We start from the raw sequence: 23087 nt of genomic DNA, 5'->3' as shown, positions 1-23087 counted from the left end.
ACTGCATTGTCATGTTTTGATGCAAAACATATAAAAGATGTGCCTTATTTTGGTAGAACGGTCCTCAGAAGTTAATTTTAGCTAAATACGTAATAAAGTCCTCTCAATTTCAGATGAAGAAGAACCCTCGCAGTGGATTAATAATAATCTTAACTTTGAAATTCAACTTGGCTGCAGTGTATTTTTCAAAGATTTAACAAAAACAGAAAAGTTAAAACAGAATGTTTGTAGGATGGTGCAAGTGTAGTAAACCTGTGTGTGTTACCTGTGATCCAGTGACAGCTGATACCGTCCTTGTGGAAGGCAACAAGCAGGAGCACCAGCTGTCTAACCTTAAGCCAAGCACCACCTACTCTGTCGCGCTGTACGCCACCAAGGGACCCCTCACCAGCGGCACAGTCGTCACCAACCTCCAAACACGTATGTGTTCATTTTATTCAGCTGCTTTTGGTAACAGTGGGCGGGGCGGTGACTCAGTGGGAATCTCGGTTGCCTCTCAGCAGAGCGATGCGCCTGTGTTTTGACTGGAGCCTTTTAAGTGTAGAGTATACTGTACATCTTCTCACTGTGTGTGGGGTGTCGTTCAGATGAAGAGGGCGAGCTGGATTCACACTCAAAAACATATTGTGTGAATCATCCTTGTCCTTGGCAAAGGGCAATGGCTGCTCACTGCTTCTGGAGTAGGTGAAATGAGTCAAACACATGGGCTGTGTGATGTGTGCAGGTGTCTTGCAAACTTCTGCCCACTGAGGCAAAAATATATTTAAATGTGAAGGTCAATCAGGCCACACCGTTGGTAGCAAGAAGACCTAGGTTTGTGACCCGGTCTTTTCTAGGCCTTTTTGCAAGGAGTTTGCATGTTCTCCCCATGTATGCGTGGGTTTTCTCCGAGTTCTCCAGCTTCCTCCCACAGTCCAAAAACATGCAATATGGTTAGGTAGTGTGTGTGTTGTAATATGTTTGGACATTTTGTCCATCTAAGTAAATTGGTCACTCTAAATTGACCGTAGGTGTGAATGTGAGCGTGAATGGTTGTTTGTCTCCATGTGTGACCCTGTGATAGACGATTGGCTAACTGTCCAGGGTGTGACCCCGCCTATCGCCCTATGTCAGCTGAGGTAGGCACAGCATCCCCACGACCCTCCTATGACAGGTCTGTTGTTTGTGTACTTGTGTGTTTATTGATATCATGGGGAAAACGCATGCAAACCAGGAAGCCAGGACTTTCTGCAAGGATGTGGAATATGTCAAAAAGTTTGTCTTTTTGACGTGAGTGGTTTTTAGTGTGTTGTTGAGTAACATCTTCATTTTCATTTCAAGTAGATGTTTTTATTATAATAATTGTTGATGTTGTTTATCGTCTAGCTATGTGTATCAATATAACAGCACAGACATTGCAAGAAAGGAAAAAAATCATGAGATATTAGATTAGGAGCAATTTTGTGCAGTTTACTTTTAGCACAGTGCAACACTTTGTCACAGGGGTCAGTGTCTTGTGAGACATAACGCCATGGTCAAGGCCATTAATTCGCCAGCATGCGACCCACCTCTCCACTTATATTCACTTTTATCAGTTGCCCAGTGTTCGAAATGTGAAAGGTGAAGAAATTGCTCCAGTTTAACTGAGTTGCAGCTCTGTAAACCTTTTTTTTTTTGTGGAGTTCTTGGAGGGAGGAAGAAAACTTTTCAGTCAGCAGAAGAGTTCATATCCCCAAAGGAGTACCTGTGCTACCTGTCCTGCACTGCAGCACAGACAAACTGCTTGAAAAAGAAACAAACCCTGACAGAGAACGTGAGAGCAGGGCTGCGCACACTTGAAAACATAAATGGGGCTCGGGAAAATGAGGTGTACCTGCAAAAGTGTCAATGCCATACGTGCATATAGTAACTCATACATAAACAACTGTCCTTGGCAGTTTAAGGTGGTTCTAATTTGGAAACAGATGCTGTGCCGAATGCAGGGCTTCTCAGGAGAACAAAAGATAAGGGGAAAAAAACAAGAAACATGCATCTCTGCCCTGGTTAGACTCTCATAGGAGAGCAAATAGGACAGGATTTTCTTTTGAACGCCACGTCTTATAAAATCAAAGAAACAGTTGGGTGCTTGCCATTTTTACTCTCCTCCTAAATGTATTCATGCTTGCATTTTGGAATAAGTATCTTTGGGTAGAAAAGGCATGTAGATAAAACCTACTTGGAAATGCTCCAAATAATTATTGCCTCCATTCATGAAGAAAGAGGCTTTTTTGGAGAAATGTTTGCAATTATATCAGTTTTATTTGAATATACAGAGCAAACGTCTGTCATGTACATATAAACATAGTTTTATAAATGTGTCTTCATTTTCAGGACCTTCAATGTATTTTTTTGTGTTTTTTATGTTGAATAAGGCCTTCATGAAAGATACATATTCAAGGTACTTGTTTTAAATTGTACCTAATTTGAGCAAAGGACAGAATTAATAAAAATAATGAATATATTATATATATATAATATGTATATATATATATGTATATTCCCTCAACCCAATCAAGTGCCACCCTTGAATATTAAAATATTCAATTTATCAGCATAGTTGTTTTATTAACTCATAATAAATAACAATAAAGGACGAATAATAACATGTATAAAACATACATGTTTACATCCCTTTCCTTGCAGGACTAATGATGCCATGACTCACCAGGGGGCGCCTGAGTCAATATCAACTACAGAGGGGTCTTCTAGTGTTATTTATTAAGCTCCCTAATTGAAATCCTAAAGCCCAGTACTGCTGTGCTCACACAACGTGTTTTCTCTGTGCTGTGAGAAAGGTACATATGCTGCTCTGTTTCTGTCTGGCTTGCATTTTGCTTATATGTGTTCTACAGATTCTAATTCTTTAAATTATAAAGCCATAAGTAATTATTTGTTTCCACAAGCTGTAAACAAAGCTACTGTCGACTGGTTATAAGCTGAAAAATAAGCTTTCTGTATCAACTTTGTTCAATTGTCTTAATGTATAGCCACAGGTGGAGGCAGCAGCAGCCGCTGTCTCTTGCAGCATTACCTGCAGAGGATGAATCAACATCAGCAGCAGAGGGAGGAGATGAATGATCTAATTCTTAGTGTTTATCATGTCAGCAGTATTTTAGTTTGTTTTATATGTTTTTCCACACTGGTATTATTGAGTGTATACTGTATGTATACTGTTGAATTTGCTGCTGTAAGCATTATTTGCACTCCTTTAGAAACAAAATGCATTAATTCTAATGACTAGATAAGTTCATTGCGACACTGCTGCACTCTGAGTTTAATGATGACGGTGAAGTCACACCACGTAGAGGATGAGAATGAAGAGAAATTATATAAGTGCGTCTCGAATCAATGTGGCTGCTTTTAGTTATTGGGCGAAGTTTCTTCGTTGATACCCAAAAACTCTTCATCACAGCTGAGAGTTGTTTTATTGTCTGGCCTTTGTGACTCAAAAGTTCAACACAGTAAGGTAGTTTGGCTCCCCAAAGGCTGACATATAAGCTGTAAGGTTGGGAAAATCAGTGATTTTGTACCGGGTGTCTCTGTAAGCCTTAAGGCTGCAGCACCAGGACGTCTTCCCCTCAGATGTCTCTGAGCCCGTTTGCTGAGAGGTGCTTGGCATGTTTTTGAACTGGCAGAGATCCTTGCTTTAGGCAGCTTCCTTGAGCTCTGGGTGATATTGGAGTGCTGCTATAAACGGAAAATAATCCTTACTCTTCAGGCCACTTTTTTTTTTTAGATTAACATAATTTTCAAGTACTGGTATCTGCATTAAATCTATGCTGTTAACGATCTTGTGGCACAATGCTCTGATTGCACTGAAAAATATTTGCAATCGTATATAGGCAAATGTTTTTGGGATCTGCTTCAAAATGTGATGGGTTGGTTCTTTCTTCTGCTAACAGACAAACAGACACAGGTCAATGTGATATCCATTGCAGCCTGTGATTAAGTTTGATTGTGGACTTCATAAATGCAGTGGCGTTATGTGTAGAGAACACTGTCCCTCTGGTCTTCCTCCAGCAAATTGCTGCAACCCATGTTGTCCTTCCCATCTCTATCTCTGGGTGTTGTTTTCCTCTTGCATTGTTTACGCGTTAAGTTAATGAGACATCAGATGAAGCAAGTCCTGTATATCACAGTCCCCACTGTTCAGAGCTGCCAGGAACTCAGACAAAACCTGCTCACCTGCTCAGCCACACTCCATGAGTGGGTTTAATTGGAGGCAGAGCGTGAGCGAGAAGAGGAAAAACGAAAGATTTAATTGGCAAGTGAAGAGGAGGAAAGAATAAAGAAAATGAGGGGTTGTTGAGGGTCTGCCGTTTCTCTATGAACTCAAAAGTCCCCTTTCTGGCTCTTCCTTCTCTCAACAAACTTCCACTAACACATAATTCAAGGAGAGAAAGGAGAGGAAGACGAGAACAAAAACGATAAACTCCATTCACTCTCTGTCCCATTGGGTTAGAATGGCAACTTGTCAGATAAGAAGGAAAGGATGAGGTGGACACAAGATAGAAAGATGAAGAGCAGCGGAGAAAGAGACAGACATACGAGAAGATAACGGGGAGAGTGAAAGGGAGGAAGACCCCAGGTTTATTTTGGAACGGGAGGAAATGGAGAAGGGGCAGAGGGTATAGTCCAAGTGTTATATATCTTATTTTTCTGTCCTCCCCAATTCCCCTGGTGCAGAAAGTGGATCTGCTCATAAATTTATTTAAGAGAACTCGGCATGCATTAGTAGGTCATCGAGGTGGATCTGTGTAGTTAATTAGTGAGCTGGAAGTGATCCTTGAACATTCAAGAAAAATATAATTTGAATGAAAAAAAAGCAACAGAAGTAAGGGGGTATTTAGTTATTATTGTAGTTTTCCTTTTAGTTTTATGCATCCAGGATCAGATCATGATTCTAAAAGCGAGTGTGTTTATCATAAAAGACTGTGCTCCTTTCACTGTAAATGTGATGAGGAGAAAGAACAGAAACAGAAACCAGAAGATCAGACAATGCAAATCACAGCAAGCAGCGACTCTGCGGTGAATGTCTTTAATTCGTATTTGCTGTGTACTCAGAGTGCAACACTTCATTTATTTCACCACCTCTGCCTCTCTGTTGGTTGAGTGGCTGACAACGTGTGCCAGAGACATGATGTAACTCCAGGAAACTGGAGTTTTTCTAATACAAGGTCATCCATATTCAGTTGAGCTCGAAAAAAGTGAGGTTAAGGCAGCTTCATGCTGCCGTGTTGAAAGATCAGTGGGATGATAAAAGTTGGTGAAACTGAGGTGCGTCTCCTTGATATTGTATTTAAGTACCAACAGAAGCACTATAATCGAGCCTTGCTCAACGTGGAGAGGCCAACAACAGACTTGGATAGTGTGTGTTGTATATTATGTTGGGACATTTTGTCCATCTTATTGGTTGCCTTCACACCACAGCACGTGTAGAATGTGTCACTGTTTTTGCATTAAGATACAAAAGGAGCAAGTTCAGTCACATTTCTACCCAGTGAAATTATTTTAATGTACACATGTACACCACATGTTCCTGGATGTTGGTCATAGTAGTAGTAGGACACACACTGCATATTAAAAACATGGTCTTACTTATGTCTGCCTATTACAGCCAGTATCTTTTTCTCCTTGACAACTCCTGTGGTGGTTCAGTAATGATGAATTAAGATGTAAAAGAAACATTTCATTCTCAGCTAGATCTCCAGGTGCCCAACTCTGTGCAAAAGCTCTTTGTCCCCTTCCCATTCATAGCATAGTTTGATTGGAAAATGTCTAAAGTGGGACACACAAGGGGGACGTGATATTGTAACTGTATGATTCAGTTCAACAAAAAGTATCTCCTTCTACTCGTCACCATGGGAATTAGTGAGATAAAGACTTCGGGACTGAATTATCCGAGGTTGTCTGGCAATTTCAAGAATTCATTCAACATCCATATGCATTAGCCATAGATAATTGTAATTTAAAGTTATTTTGAGGGACTACTTCAGCAGTAAAAAAATAAAAAATACAAGGGTTTCAGTTAAACTGTGGATTTGTGTGGAAGTAGAAGCGCCATCCCAGCCCTCAATGTTTGTCATGGTGTCTTTTCTTTAATTGTATATGTCTGTGCGTACATTGATCAGTGCATTAGGCTCAAAGCTGTAGTGCTTCACTTTTAAATATAAAAGATGTGTGGTACATTCAGATTTTTTCTTAAATGAGTTCACACAATGCTAAATAACTCTATCAGTGCCCACGCATTTTACGTCAAAACTGGACAGGCAAATCAGAAGAAGCACAAAGCGTTTATAAAGAGACACGGCTCCATATAGCACTATGGCTGAAAACGGCAAGCATCCATGAGAAGTTTCAGAAGTGGATTCTACTGCTAAAAAATAACATTGAGTTCAACTTCACAATTGAATTTTAATTGCAATCACTATTTGGGTTTCCTGTAAATGTTTCCTTCGCTATGCAGCTTGTGAATTTCCAAGATGGAGTCTGAACAAATAATACTATGTTAAAAAAAAACAGCTATATATGACACATAAGTTACCAATGTACCTTATGGCGTGTTTCCACCGGCTTGCGTCTCCTCACCTTGGCACGTCATGGTCATTTTGATATTTCCACTAGCAGTAGTACCTGGTACTTTTTTAGTACCTGCGTGACGTTACCAGACTGCTCACCACTGATTGACTCCGCCCACGTTGAGTAGATACTGTTTTGTAGTGGAAAACCAGCCTAAACTGTGCTGTGCGACCATAGGTGGACAAAGGGCTTTAGAAATGACATCAACAGCATCACTTCTTTCTTTTCTCACATTCTGTGTGTTTCCACAGGGGACAATAGAGGTTCCTCTCTGGAGCTTTTAATGTATTTTGTTAAATGATGTTGATTGTTGTGATTTTTGTGACAAATAAATGCATCTGGTCAGTTTTTAGTTTTTTTTTACTGAGCAATATTTTAAAAATAGAGTTGGAGATGAAAAGTGTACTTACACATTGTATAGCACATTGCATCGGCATTTGCAACAATACATTGACCTGAACTGATTGTGCTGCTGCTGCTCTGTAAAGTCAGAGCAGACTCTCTCTGCTGAGGAGACTGAGATGTTTTGGTGTTCAGAGAGTGCTCCTCAAGACCTTTTATGACTCTGGTAGCATCAGCCGCCTTCTTTGGAGTGGTCTGCTGTGGCTATTATCTCTGATGGGGAACCTGTCCATCCCCCTCCAGGACACTATCATTGCACTGGGCAGCTTCTTCAGTGACAGATTGATCCACCCTATCTGTGTGAAGGAGTGATATTGCTCATTCCTGCCTGCTGCTCTTACGCTGCTAAACCAGCACTGCTCTATACGTAGACTGCATGAAAACACATGTTGATCCAGTACTATGCAATGCAAGTAAACAATTTTCACATTTTACATGTAATTCTCATGCTGTATTACACACCGTCTACATTGTACATTTGGAATTTTAATCAATTTTTTATTAGGGCTGAACGATTTTGAATGAATACATATCTATCTACATTGACATTATATCGATAGGAATTGCTATTTTGGTTCCCGATATCAGAGTGAATGGTGATTTTTACAGAATTATTCTTATTTTCATTGGAAAAACGGATTTAAAATGTTCACTGTGTGATATGTGTGCATTTCTGTTACATACAAAGATGTTCTCTTCAATCCGTAGAATAATTCATGTAAAATGATATTTTGGACACACATTTTAGATTAGAAAATTGCATTAGGCTGCATTGTGATTTTATAACATTTTGATTAATTGTTCAGCCCTAATTTGTATGTTTCTAAATGTTACTATTACATGATTCACTTTGTATTAACTTTTACTATCTGTAATATCTGTATCAGCCTCATCCTTTGAATCTTGATTAAGACTGGGAGTATTCAAACTTACGGTGTGGTTCAAGTGGCAAGAGAAGAAAAAAATATATCAAAATAACGAAATCCTTTCAAGATGGCCTTCAGCAGCACATACATAGTCTCCACCTTGATGAATTGGAGGAGCCAAGGTTTTGTTGAGTCTTTGATGTGCTGCTAAATCTAGCGCTGGCCTTTTCCAGTGAGAGAAAATGTGGCAACAGCATGACCGTATGCTCATTTCTACTAGGACTATCTGCCTGTTCCTTTAGTATTCACTTCAACTTTTCGCACACTGTCTGACAGCTTTGGGACCTAACAATTGTGAAATGTGAATGTTGAAAATGTAACAGAACTGTTTATGCCTAATTATCTCCAACTTCACACTGTAAAATGCTTGAGTGTAAGTGTGAATCACACAAAACCAAAACAACATATAATATGGAGTTATTTACCCATACCACAAATATTTCCGTTTCATTGTATTTGTAACACCAGATTGTCACATTCACACTACATAAAAAAAAGTGGGCAAACAAATACACATCACGCTACACCGCACTGTAGATAAAGAATAAGTACTAAAATACCAAAATAAACATAATTAATTTGTGTTGCAGCTTCAATGTGACTGTGGATTGGTAGTTCCACTAATTCCACTTTGAATAAAGTGTTTGCAGCCAAATTCATCTAATTCAACTTTATTTTCTTATGGTTCCCGTAGCCATGGACACGCCCCTGAACCTGACAGCCAGTGAACTGAATCACCGCAGCGCTCTTATCTCCTGGCAACCGCCGATCGCAGAAATCGACAACTACATGCTGACTTACAAATCGACTAATGGCAACCGGAAAGTAAGTAGCACTCACAGCTGTCCAGTCTTAAATCTGTCTGCTGTGTGCACGTACAACAGATGCACTCATAAAGCCATGGTTGATATGTTAACTGCAACCAAAACGAGTCGACACATCCCCTGGATCTTGTTCAGTCTCCCGGCTACAGCTGCAAATGTGTCGGGGAGATAAACTGTACTTTTGTTAATCCGCTCACCTGAAATTATACAATGATCTCTGTAGTTCCTGTGAGACACACATCTTCAATGCCTGTTAAACAGATATTGTTCCAAAATGTATTAAAATAATTAGACTAAGACTGGATCATGTGAACACCCTTTATTAAATAATAATGAATGCAAGAACCTTATTAATTCAAGCTGTATCTTTCAGTCTTGTAACACCTTGATATGGAACATGTAAGCACAAGGGAGCTGCACAGTTCAACTGTCCAGTGGAGACATTACTTCAATGTGTCTCTACAGAGACATTTTTTATTTTGATTAAACCCTTTGATGTGGCTGGGTAATGACAATAAAGCACATTAGTTAGATCTGTGTGCAACACATTGCGCCTTTTAACAAATTGACTGGAACCATTCCCCATGATGCTTTGCAAGACTCCCTTTTAAAATGGCAATTATGTGTTTTACACACAGAGACACACAGGCTGGGCCTTTGTATAGTTGTGAGGGCACTCACTGATATTTTATGCCCCTTTTAAATAAATATTATTATTATCCACCACAAAGAAAGGGGGAGAAAAAAGTAATCAAAAAGTCCTTTGAGCTTGTGTGCACCGACTTACATACAGATGGTTTGAAAACAAATAATCACCCCGACCAAAGGGATACACACACACAACGGACTTGTATCTTGTAAAGAAACAGTTGAGAAATCAAATTACTCATCTCTGTTCTCTCTGACCTTGAAAGGGTGGTAGTGCAGTGATGTTGACCATTGGGTGTCACTCACGCACAAGGCTGCAACTGTAACTCTTCATACGATTTCATTTGTAAGCAAACAGACTTATTTTAATTACAGTTTTACTGGTTAGCCGATGCTCTGTGTGGTGTTCTCATTCCTGGAAGATGCTTAGTTGTTTTTTGTCTTAAATTTGCCAAAAAACATATGGTGTCTTTTTACAAATACATTAGATTAAATCAACATACAGTAATGTGCATGTTAAAATTCAATTTGACTCATGTTTTTGTTCTTATAATCACATTTTCGTCATCATCTTCTATCATATGCATGTGGTCAGATAACTGGGTCTCCTTATCCAACTTGATGACTTTTTTTTAGCTCGATGTCGGTCTTAATTCACCACAGTGAGTATCTTGAACAAGTCCGCTATTTTGATTTCATATCGTACAACAACAGATGAGTCACCACTCATGCTTTTAATATTGCTGCCAGAAATCGCAATGGTCCTTGTGAGCCTTTCCTCATGTTGTCTCTATTGAGGTCTGATTTATCTTAAAATAAGTCTGTATTACATTAGCAGTGTTCCAACTCTGATGAGACTTACAGCTGTTCAGCCAGGTTCCCCTCTTACCGAGTTAATTGACTTCTTGCTCGAAGAACGTGCATGATTAATTTCTTCTCTGATTAACATTTATTTGCGTTTGTAAATGAATGCACGGTATCTCCGGAGTGTAACGATATCTGCATTTGCACACGTGCACGAGGACGAATAGACATCTGCTCACCACTCAAACACTATCTGTGGCGAGTGTATGAAGGTTTGTTATTAGGCCTGATAAGATGAGGCTGTTTCGCTTGCAATAAAAATCTTATCTTGACCCTGAAAAACCCAGTGGGAAAATGTCAGCTCCTTGGAGACAGAGAGACATCGTTTACCAGCTGCTTCCCTGCATAATTCACAGGGACACATTGCCTGGAAATGTATGATTTTTTTTCTCTCCAAACTGGCTGAATATTTCATTTTAGCTTGTTCATATTTAATGTGTATTCAGGCAAAATTGTAACACACATTCACACAAAGCACAAGAGCAAATACACACACACACATAGACAAGTTAAGGTGTTGAATGTCCTGCTGGGGGATTTATGTGATACCCTAAGAAACTCCTGTCATAAACCGATCTCAAAACTGGTCAAATGTCCCGACTCTTTATGATGTGCTCGACAGAAGAGGACGTGGAAAAGCGTCAATGTGACCGAGTAGCTTCTCAGCTTGGATATCACTAACAGTGTGTAATCTTGTCCTCATCTGCTCATCTAGTCCTTTCTCCTTTCATGCTTCTCATGTTTTATATTAGCAAACTGTGGTAGACTGACCTGTTCTCTGAAAATCAGCGAATGGGGAACAGATAATAATAAAATGTATAAATGTCACCACAGATTTTTACTAACGCTACAAGTGCAACTTCATGCTTCATTTCTTTTGCATCTCACAGGGACTTGATGTTTACCCATCGGTTTTGTACTGAGCACATGTTCTCTTGTTACATTATAGAAAGCAATTTCTTATCTATCATATTTTGAATCCAGCAACGTATGTAAATTCATTTTCTGCGTCTGTGTACTAGGAGTTGATCCTGGATGCAGAGGACACGTGGATCCGTCTAGAAGGACTGGCCGAGACCACAGAGTACACAGTCAAGCTCCAGGCAGCGAGAGGACTTGACACCAGTGCTGTAGTCTCCACTACCTTCACTACAGGTACTGCACCTCACTGTAATGAACTTAACATAGCAAAGACCTGTCAATGTTTTAAACATTATGTGTGAGATTAAATATGCAAGAAATCTTTTTTCTTAATTATCTTTATTAGCAGAAACAATAACATTGCAGCTTATTGACTCTATGCTCTTTAAAATTGTTGCCCTAGGGTCCTTTTAATACTGGTATTCATATACATATACACACAAATAGATGTATATGTGTATATCTATACATACATATAGATATATCTATATGTGTATATATATATACATTTCTCCATATATCTATAGACATATATATGTAGATATATACCCCTTTTACCCCATGTGCACTGCGTCACACATTATAGTAACTATAATAATGGGTCCCCACAGTCGGGCACCATTTTCAACTTTACTCGCTGCAGAATAGTAAGAGAAATGACCCACAAGACTGCACCTGCAGAGTGGTAATTTACAATCATGGAGCTGAACAGTCTGGCGTAATCTCCACTGTCCTCAGCCTGTAATTGGATGTTGGTCAAGTGAGGGTTAGGGGATACCGACGAGCTGCTAATCATATGAAATTAAGGGGGAAATGTCAAACATAAATATCAGTATCCATTATTTTTCAATCAACCTGTGGAGATAGCAGTAGAAGGTGTTGTGGTGGAGAGTTGTGCTCTTCTGTGTGTAAAAATACTCATCCAACAATTACAACAACTAAAATCCCATAGAGATGATGTAGTATTTGGAAGTATTTAAAATAATTGAAAATTAACTGTTGGCCCTACGCAAAGTAAACATTGTAGTTATACACATTAAATTAGTTCAAGGGTGCAAAAATGCTGTGAATACAAGCAATGGTATTTATAATAAGATTAAAAAATAAGGTCAGTTCTTAAAAACAAATGCATCTAATTTCAAATGCTGTGCTTGAGATATAAATATGGTCTCGTACCGACTCGTACTCTGCTCCTCCCCAGGGAGTCGTCTATTTGCAACACCTCAGAATTGTGCCCAGCACCTGCTGAATGGAGAGACGCTGAGTGGTGTCTACACAATTTACATCAACAGAGACCCCAGCCAGGGAGTGCAGGTGTACTGTGATATGACCACTGATGAAGGAGGCTGGATTGTAAGTCCCTGTGAAAATAACACCGTCTCTTTTAATAGCGCTGTTGTCAAATGTGTGAATGTGGGTGAAAAGGTATAGGAGGAGAGTATAAGAGAAATCTCACTGTCAAATTACTTGGTAACAGCTATTTTAGTCTGAACAACTGCTTATTTTTCTGAACTTGCGGTACCATCACTTCGGTTTCCCAGGTGTTCCAGCGTCGTCAGAATGGCCTGACAGACTTTTCCAGGAAGTGGAGTGACTACCGGGTCGGCTTTGGAAACTTGGAGGATGAGTTCTGGCTCGGTGAGACTCTAATGAGATCATTTGTTTCTAGATAAAAAAAAAAAAAAAAAACCTTTGCTGGCAGTATTTTCTAGTCCAAGGCTTTTTGGCTCTATGTTTATAAATGTCACTGTGAAATTGAATACAAAAACTTTGTAGAATTTCTCCAGTAGATTGGTTCAGCTGGCAGCTTAGATTAGCGTGATTACAGATTGTGCAATAACTGCTCAACAGTAGTCTCAGCTGTGGTAATATCCTGTTTATTAGTACCTCTGTCTATGTGTGATTAAATCATCTGTACACACAACACTGCCCAACGTCTATCTTTAGACATGTTGCTCTGGAGTGTATACCATATGCAAAATCCTGCATAATGCAGTGTTATGAACTGACTGTAGAGAACCACACACCATACTGGAAGATTGTCAGCTGAAGAAAAAAAAAAAACAAGCAATATTTCCATAAAATAACAGCTTTTCCTGTAAAGATTTTTCCTCCCAGAGATAAGATTATGAAATATACCTCCTTTAGTCAAACTCAGTCTGCATTATACATAGGTTTTCTTGAAAATACTGAAATGACACTGGCTGACTCATTGGTGTACAACATAAGAGAAATATAAGATTAGATTTGCTTCTGCCTCACTTCAATTTCCTGTTAACCTGCCCCGATAAGCTGTATGCTGATACTCAGCTGCAACCTTCCTCTCATTTTGTTCAATCCATGTTCCAGTTTTCTGAAGACTGTATTACATTCTTTATCTGCACACGGTCTCGACGACTGTAGTGGATTTAATAGGTGCAATCAATAGAGAGTTGTAGCTTTCATCTGCTTCCAATTGATACATCTTTTCTTTTATCGAGGGCTACAATATTCCCAATATCTTGAGCAGGCAGTAAATGCTTTTTGGAAGAGTTTTCACTCTGTATGATGATGGAGAATCAAGCCACCAGACCTTTTATATTGTTCCTCATCTCATCTTTCAGCACAAAGTCTATACCATTCATTAATGGAATTTCCGAAAGCTCATCTTTCCCTGAAATGAATTGCTAATTGTTTCGAGTGTCAGTCTGATCCAGAGACGGAACAGAACAGCCTTGCTGTTTTGATGGAACACTAAATGTGGTTTTTTTTTCTCCCACCTATCTAAATCTCATTATAAAACAATAATTATATTCATTAGAAAATGTGCAAATGAGTCATGGTTCTTCCTAGACCCGTTTTTGCGTTATTGTTTTTGGTGCAGATGATTAAAGGAAAATATTACATGAATATTTCATCAAGTGAATCAGGACTTTGAAAAGAATGTTTTCTAAACTTTTTGATTAGAGGAATTAAATAACACTGGGAGGAAATGTTGTGGCATCACATTATTATAACCGAGGGAAGGCTGGTGCTTTGCAGCTGACACATATTGGATTATAAGACAAGATAGCTGTTGCACGTTCTAGTCCATTAGTGACTAAAGCACACTGAATTAGGTAAATGCACCAAGAGTTTTAGATTCAACCCATCATGAACACGGGCTGACAACTTAATGCCTGGTCATTTTGTGTTGAAGCTGTGTCGCTTGGTTTTAAACCCATACCATGTAAGATTCTAAGCTGCCCCAATTACTTTTATACATAACCACAGGAACCAACCATTCAAAGGCAGCACTTAACACTTTGTTATACACAGAAATACACATCAAGTATGTTTACCTCCTATCTGGGAGTTTAAAAGGTCCCATATTATAAAGCCAACTTTTTAATCATTTAAATCCTGATAGTACTCTGGAGGTCCTATCAATCTGCAAAGTGTGCAAAAAGATGACTCACTCATGTTTTTGTGGTACAGAAGATAAAACACGCGATGTTGACTTCCGCACTCATTGGGACGTCACAATGCGCTAAATTCCTGGAATTGTTGTCTCACGGAGCTCTGCTTTGTCCGTAACACACGCAAGAGTGCTGATGAGGGCAACGGTATCCGAAAACCAGAAGTCCGTGAAAGGTTCTATTCTTGGCTTCACAGTGCAGCACAGAGTCCTACACAAACTTCCAGCCTCAGAGGATTTATCTGTCCAGTGGATACATGTTATATATGACGCAATGTGCCTGTTAGAGCCTGCAAATGATCACTTTTCCAAATGCTAACTAACTGCTGTTAGCTCCCAGTAGCCAGATCTGCTGTGGTGCTTCATCCTTATGGTATTTTGACCAAAACATGTCACAGACATGTTCATTAGAACACCAGGGAACTAGTTTAACTTGGAGAAATAGGGTATAATATGAGCTCTTTAATGGCTGTGTGCAATGTACTTCATAAGATACACATGCGCATCTAGGTCAGCGAGTACAACAAGACATCTGACCTGTTTCTACTTAAGCTGAATCAGCAACAATCTGACTTTACAGTACAGTAACAGTCCAGGGCACTGCCATCTCAAGGGTTTTACTTTGACCCTGAGGAGGTCTCTGTTTCCCTGTTTTGTACTCTACCCTTTCAGTGCATTAAAGCAGCTTAATGTGACCTCAGGGTGAGAAGCGTTAAGAGCTTCTCCCTATGATGTTAGATTACAAAAATCTAAGAAAACAGTTGTATTATGAAACTCTTAAGTCAGTCAGTTTACTATGGTGAGTATTTATTTTTTTGTCATTCATGAGCATCAGAGCTGCCTGATTTTCCAGTTAAAAGCTATCATTAGTCACTCTGTACAGCATGATACAAAATTAGCAACTGCTGTTTTGACTCTTTTACACATCCCAGCATACAAAGTGTTCCTGGCTGTGGGAGCAGTTTTGTCCAAACTTACAGAGTATGTTTGGTCACATCGTTTTCCCACCATAAGTTCATCACATCTGAATCACCACCTCTAAAGGGTCTCAGTACGCTTGTTTTAGCCCAAAGTGTGATTGCTCGGTTCATCTCTGCCTCTACCCAGAGCAGAAATTAACCATGTATAGATAATGTGCAACAAAACAATACAACAGTAAGGGGATTAAACAAAAATGCACTGTGCGGATTGCTCTGGAGCTCAGCCTAAGTCTTATAAAGGCAGGGGAAATTATGACTGTGTATTGTAATTGTGCACATTATTAAATGTGGCATCGTTATAAAAACTGAAAGGTATCGTCACAATAATTGTCATTACGGTTTCAAACCATCTGACCTTCACTCCCCCCTCTACAGATTGGGTCACAGTCGCCGCCCCGGAGAACCATCATAACCAACATTTAGCTAATCACTGTCTCTGCGCGCACAGTGGACAGTATGGACCCATAAACATCGATATTAAATCCACTCGAACTAAAAAGAAGAGGCACTTCACTGGCCAGCAGTAAAGAATATGGAAATTAAGCTTTCATTATTAACTGCTACAGTTTGAGAGCGATCGTTTTTATTGCTGCTCGCAGGCAATCTATTCTCCATCCTCAGTGACCTCGGCCAGTTTCATGCTGAACACAGTGTCAGCTTGATGATGTAATAACAGAGAAACCAGGGTGGCTGTGTGTGATACGCCATCATTATCCTATTCCCTTGACTCTCCAAATCCACTCCCCTCCACCTTTTTTGAGAGAGAAAACCTAGTAATAAAATGTGTCCAGATAAATACCAGTAACACCAGACTGCAATCGTGTGTCAAACTACATGTTTTAATTGCTGTTGTTTGGAATAGAGGAGGCCAATCCCATAAAACAATTGAGTTAAAACATGGCTGCTACAGTAATTGCTGATAATCCAGTGCTATTATAGAGTATAAATTTGAGCTGTTACAAACAGTTTTATTGCATCAATTGCTTTCCTCCTGCCACTGCAAGTGGCTTTTGGTTGTAAAATAGATTTTATCTCCTACCCATTGACATATTAGTACAGACTCAGTTTTCTCCACTCTCCCACATTTCTATTTCCCTTATCAGTGAAGTGTTGAGGATTTTTCTTCTGCTCAGATTTTCTCCACTTTCTGGAAGAAGAAGAAAAAAAATTGACGTTTCTGTTGGAGGTTAAGCAGGGAAAGAGACTTTGTCCAAATAGAGGCTTGTTGTAATCTGATAGTGAACGTGGTTCTGATCTCTCAGGTCTGTCTGGGGCCTTATTGCCTGTCTGGGTTCAAACAGACCTCGTATCTGCCACTTCAGAGATAGAGAGCAAAGCCACAAACAGAACTATCTCTGAAAGCTGCAACATTTGGCATTTTCAGGACTAGTGGTGGTGACAGTGTCTGGACACTCTGGACACTTCCACACACCCAGCTCACCAACACATCCCACATAGTGTTTATTAGTTATTATCATTACAGTGTGTGAGGGGAAACAGGCATTTTACAGGAAAAAGGTGACAGGATGGATGAGGACTTTTCAGCAAATCACAGACATCTAAAATACTTTCTCTAATATCTTCGATAAATAGGAACCTTTTTCTTCTATTAAAGTATCTTAAAATCAACTAATATTAAGCATTCACATCAACATTCTTTAAATCCTTAAAAATCTGCGTTTTTATTCAAGTAAAGGGACTTTTTCATGTTGGACATCCAGCTTATCTGTCTCTACTAACCGATATCTGTCCCACTAAAGCACAAATGCACGGGGAACCAAACAAAGCCATTGCTACGATCTCATGTTGCCTCCAGGCGTCATCAAACTAGGTATTTTCGTATTATTTTGATTGAGAGACCCTGGGCGGCAACAATTGCGTCGTGTGTGTCGAAGCTGCATTATCTTAAAGGTGCTCAGGGGGAGTTTTATTGAACGCAAACTCATTTTTACAATCAGTGTTTGTCACTTATCCTCAGGGTGCAAAAAAGATGTGTCGACTGCATTTTTATGCCTCCGCAGCGACAACATCCTGAGGCAAAGTGTTTTGTTTTTCTGTTGTCCGTCTGTCCATCCATCCCACTCTCGTGAATGTATTATCTGGAGACAAAGACTTTAAATTTGAAATGGCCTACATTCAGTTTTGGGGTGGTTCTGGGAGGATAATGAAACAGTTAATAGCCCACGATGCATCATCACATTGCCCCAGAGCGCAGCTTACATAACTCCACCGGGTATCATACATAACAAATTTCATCCCATCTTTCTCTGGTCATTAAATAAATGAGAGGTGGTGTAAGTGGAAAATAAACACTGTGTTCAAGCAGCAGGCATAGCCGTTTCATGATGTGGTTTATGTCAGACTCCAGAGTCTGACATACAGCGTCTCCACTATAACTCCAAGTGTTTCTGTGCAGGTCTCGACAACATCCAGAGGATTTCTGCTCAGGGACGCTACGAGCTGAGGATTGACATGAAAGACGGACAAGAGTCGGTATATGCCAATTATGACAAGTTCTCCATCGGAGATGCCAGAAATCTGTACAAGCTCAGGATAGGAGAGTACAACGGCACTGCAGGTGTGTGGTTGGTAGAGCTGAATGACTGGTATCTAGATATCTACACTACTGTTCAAAAGTTTGGGGTCACTTAGAAATGTCCTTATTTGTAAAGGAAAAGCAATTTTTTTCAATGAATATAACTAATGTGGTAAAAGACTATTGGATGATTAGAAAACCTTTGAAAACCCTTGTGCAATGATGTTAGCACAGCTGAAAACAGTTTTGCTGGGTCTTTGACGAAAGCAAAGTTTGAAGGGCAAAATTATTATTTGGAATAAAAAAAAATATTTCTAATCTTATTTTCCATTCATTTTGCAACTCTTTTGATGAATAAAAGTGTGAGTTTTAATAAATTTTTCAACATAAACAAATCTCGGTTACGTTCAAACTATTGTCAGTTGAGTTCAGCTCCACATGACTCTGTGTCTTTTTGTGTTTTAAATCACAACTGACACAGGGAATGCAGAAGCAGAACAGCTATGCTAGTAAAATGAGGGGTTTGAAATGAATGTTATATCTTTTTTTGACAAATGAGTAATATGTAGATTCAGTGGTATAAATGGTACAGCTGAGGAAAAGCATCTCAGACCGTAGGATATTTTTAAAAGCATAGTCAGCTTGACTTAAGCCCAATTTATACTCCTGCGTAAAGTGCTCTAGGTTACGCAGAGCCCTCTGCTTCGACGGAGAGCCTCTTGGAGAGTCTCTGCTTCGTCTCCGGCCTTGGTCCTCAGGACAGGCCGAGCTAAGCTGCTCTGTGCCGGCTCACAGTGCGCACCGAGTGTCCACAGAGGCGGTGCCAAACTATAAATACGTTATATCTTAATACACACAGCACATGTTTAGACTCTAAATGGCTAATTTCTTGCCTCAAATTGTCTTAAAACTGCGTTCCGTGACACAGATAAGTGAGATACAGCCACCGTTTCAATGTTATTCAGCTGCAACAACAAGAACCGTCTTTCTCTATCGGACGCCACTGCTCACTGTAGCCAGAAGCACAACAACCTTGCTTAGCGACCCCTACTGATCGGGCGGGAAATTGCAGTGCGTATCCGTCACCACGACGGAGAAGTATCAAGGCTCGAGTGGTCTCAGTGGTTACGCAGTCGGATAATGCATTACGCAGTCGGAGAAGTATAATGTGGCCTTTAATGTTACTTAACCTTTTTTTTTTTTAAGCCAGCATGTGTAGTTTTGTGTCACAGTATGTGATTTGCCAATTGTGTTGTTTCAAATGAAGATTTGAACACCCAGCCTGTGTGGTGGTTGGTGTTGGCGTTTTACTGCAGTCACCATCTGTAATGCTGCATTACTGCCTTCATCTTTTTACACATCTTTTTTCTTAACCCCTTTCCTTCCTTCTGTTGTGTGGTTTTAATTACCTCGCATATAAGTAATATTTTTAATGTGTAGGTTAGTTATCATGCTTCAAAACCCTCACAACCGACCCACTCACTTTGTAGTCAATGAGGCCATCCATCCATCCATGCTTTTCCTAACCTTTAATGTGGGGGGAAAAAAACACTCACCCATCTCCCTTCTGCCATCTGCCACTTTTTTCTCCTGTCCTCTCTTCCCTCCATCTTTTCCTCTCCTCCTTCCCTCTGAAACCCACTGCAGCATTTCCTCTCATCCTCGCCCTCCATGTATCTCTCATCTGTCTGTCAACAAGACCATATGGCAGAATTACCTGTCATCTCCTCATGTTTGTAATTATAATTCTCTCTACTTAAATAAGTCCAGAGCGCCTGCAGCAGCACCTTGTACCTCTCCACCTCCCTCTCGTTGCCTCTCTACCTCCCTCCGTCTTGCCTGCCTGATCATTTATGTCCCCTGATCACACCATTAGCCAGACGCCAGTGTTGCCCATCATACATTGATGTTTACAGCTCTGCACCTCTCCCTCTCTCTCTCTCCTCTGATTGCAGGTGACTCTCTGAGCTACCACCAGGGTCGGCCCTTCTCCACAAAAGACAGAGACAATGACATCGCTGTCACTAACTGTGCCTTGTCTTACAAAGGAGCCTGGTGGTATAAGAACTGCCACCGAGCCAACCTTAACGGAAAATATGGTGAATCCAGACATAGTCAGGTCAGTCATCTTGTTATTGCATCGATTGTACAGTGAATATGAATGAATCTGCTTTAAGATGATGTTTTGTACTTGGATTAAGTTGGACAAGTGCATATGCGTTATATAATCCAAAAAACTTCTTCTTGTGCTGAGATATCTGGGTATGGAAATCCAGCAGCTCCAATAGATTCCGACTGTGTGTGAAATGATTCACGATCATTAAAATATTTGTTGAAGGACATGCAGCACTAGAGTATTAACCCTTTAAGACCTAAGCCGCAAAATGTCCATCTGCATTTACTTTTTTGGTTATTTTAACCTGAAAATGGCCAGTAAATATCCTGTGACTAAGTGCTTTTGCCCATTTTTCCAGAATAAGTTTCAATGTCTGGTGGTTATTCACAATTTACTGCATGTAAAAATAGTGTATTAACAATTTAAAATGAAGAAAAACTAAAAGTTTAATAGAAAAAACACTGCAGTTGAACATGAACACCAGATTTTGCATTTTACTTTTGAAATTTGAACAGTATAACACAGTATAACTATTGTCTCAATGTCCCAAAACAAGCCAAAACTGGATGGAAATGGAAACCATGTACAGACGTTTTTCCAACTCTCTCCTCTCTGGTGACAAAGACACTGATTTGCCAGCTTCCTGCAATGGCGCAAGTGAAATTACCATAATAATAACATGTTGATTTTCACTTGCAACTTCTCAGCTTTCAGAAACCGTTGCCATTTTTCCAGTAGCACAAACCGTGGAATAATTACGTCAATGCAAAGGGTTAACCAGGTCTGCACCACTGATGTCAACTATGGAATTGTTAGAGCTTTATTATCAAGTGGCAGATTGACAGCTTTATTAATGCTACATTTAGTTGCTTAAATGTTGTTGTTGTTATCCTTGACTACATTTGTGTTTGATCTAGCTAATGATCACTAAATCAGATCATTTGTGAAGGTTATCAGGCATCAAGACAAACAGGGAAATGATAAAATTGTATGTGTACGTTTTGATGCTAATAAGCCTTTGAAAGATAGTTCCTAACTTTCTTACATCTTAAAAGTCCAGTGTGTAAGAATTAGTGACATCTAATGGTGAGACTGCAGACTGCATTAAACGGAGTTCTTCTCTGTCCAATCTGCCCTTCCACATGTGCGTCAGGGAACTACGGTGGCCTTCACAGAACACAACAGATGCAAACACTTTAACAACTTTCTCCACTCGCCCTCTCTTTCTGCTGTTTCCTCCTCCTTCTTCTTCGTTGGTTCATGCATCAGGTTTATGTGGGTATAGTTTACATTCTTGTCGTTAAGTTCCCCATCAAAACATGAAATGACTGGTTTGTTCATTCCAGGCTGCCGTAGTAACAGATGGTAGAAGATAACAATTTTATTTTAATTATTTAAAGCAAGACCCTTGCTTTAAATACATAAACTCTAGCTTAACCTGATGTTACAAAAACTCAGCATATTTTACATTATACAACTGTATTCAATATCTGCCAATTCACCATCACACTGGACCTTTAAGTCAGGAATTTGTTCTTGAATGTATATTGTTATGTTTTATTTTGTTGAATTGAACATATCGGTGAACTCGACTGTTTTGGCAGGTCGGCATTTTGACAGCTAACTTTGACATTTGCACAAATTTCTGTGGCACAATTACAGCGGCGTGATTAAGTGATTTCTGAATTATATTACCCAACTACAGACATCAATTTCCATACTTAATTACACTGATTGGTTTGATGGTGGAGCTAATGCGTACTGAAAGGTCAAAACGGCTTCATCGCGTGTCACGCGCCAATTTTAATGACAGCAAATGAAATGTGTGATGTTTTTCTTTGAGGATTGTTTTTCGCTCTCATATCCACAAGTTTACTTTCAAATAACAAGGAAACGGAACATAGAAGAACATAGTCAGAGTCTGTACAGGTGAGGAGGGAGCGAGTGTCGGGAGTTTGTCCGCATTGTGTGATGTAGCTCTCTCTCTCTCTCAGCTTGACAGAGAAGGGAGGGAAAAAGACAGAAAGCGAGGTGTTGTGTGAAGGTGTGATTAGGTAGGTCGAACTACAAAAGGCATCGCTGCTTCTCTCACTCTGCTCTGTGCCGTTCTCTTGGTCCTTTGATGACATGGAATGAGACCAAGTGGGAGCAGAGATAGATGGAAGAAAACACATGGTGTCTTGGTGTAAGAGCTTCGTACTGGAGGGTTTTAATGGTGACATGTATTGCACGACCGGAGTGAGACTGTAATTGCACCAAGCTCATTATTGTGTTTCCTCTTTAATCTGCATTTCTGCCGTACTGCTTTGCCACGCGAAACACACTGGACTAAAAATAACCCGCTGCCATTCATCTTCAGACTATTATTTTACGTTTTCAGTCATTCTCAAACACTTTGCCCTGCCTTTTGATTTGAGCAGCTTCTGAAACTGTTCTTTCACTCTGGCAGGGCATCAACTGGTACCACTGGAAAGGCCACGAGTTCTCCATCCCCTTTGTAGAGATGAAGATGAGGCCGTTCAACTACCGTAGCATCAGCAGCAAGAGGAGGCGGTCCGCTCCCGTATAAACAAACCGCCTCCGCCTCCCCCGCTGTCTGGATAAATGGAGTTCGGACAATGTTAAGAAACGAGTTTTCAGTGTGCCTCACTGACAGCACAGCATGTTAACAGATCTGAGGCTCTTTATTAAGCCTGCAAAGAAGAAAATGGTCGTGACGGAAACAAAAAAACAAAAGAAGAAAAATACTAATATTTTATTAATATTCATTTGTAAAATAATACCACACATTATTAAAACACTACCAACAATCAGACGCTGTGATAAGCATGGGTGCG

At 39.8% G+C, this 23087-nt stretch overlaps 1 protein-coding gene across 1 annotated transcript in view; it reads left to right on the top strand.

Annotated features, from left to right (window-relative positions):
- tnr (tenascin R (restrictin, janusin)) overlaps window positions 1-22819 on the top strand; it is a gene marked incomplete at both ends in the record, with an annotated part of 65477 nt that extends 42658 nt beyond the window's left edge. The window contains 8 exons of the mRNA XM_083890265.1: window positions 277-420; window positions 8620-8750; window positions 11284-11416; window positions 12384-12535; window positions 12724-12820; window positions 18015-18176; window positions 20090-20253; window positions 22700-22819. Of these exons, the coding sequence (XP_083746391.1) occupies window positions 277-420; window positions 8620-8750; window positions 11284-11416; window positions 12384-12535; window positions 12724-12820; window positions 18015-18176; window positions 20090-20253; window positions 22700-22819 (1103 nt within the window). The remainder of the gene's footprint in view (window positions 1-276; window positions 421-8619; window positions 8751-11283; window positions 11417-12383; window positions 12536-12723; window positions 12821-18014; window positions 18177-20089; window positions 20254-22699) is intronic.
- Window positions 22820-23087: the final 268 nt, after the last annotated feature.

The sequence above is a fragment of the Microchirus variegatus genome (genome assembly GCF_963457635.1).
Source record: "Microchirus variegatus genome assembly, chromosome: 5".
Classification (NCBI taxonomy): Eukaryota; Metazoa; Chordata; class Actinopteri; order Pleuronectiformes; family Soleidae; genus Microchirus; species Microchirus variegatus.
The sequence above is the reverse complement of the archived record's forward strand: the minus strand, read 5'-3'. Positions and strand labels throughout refer to the sequence as shown.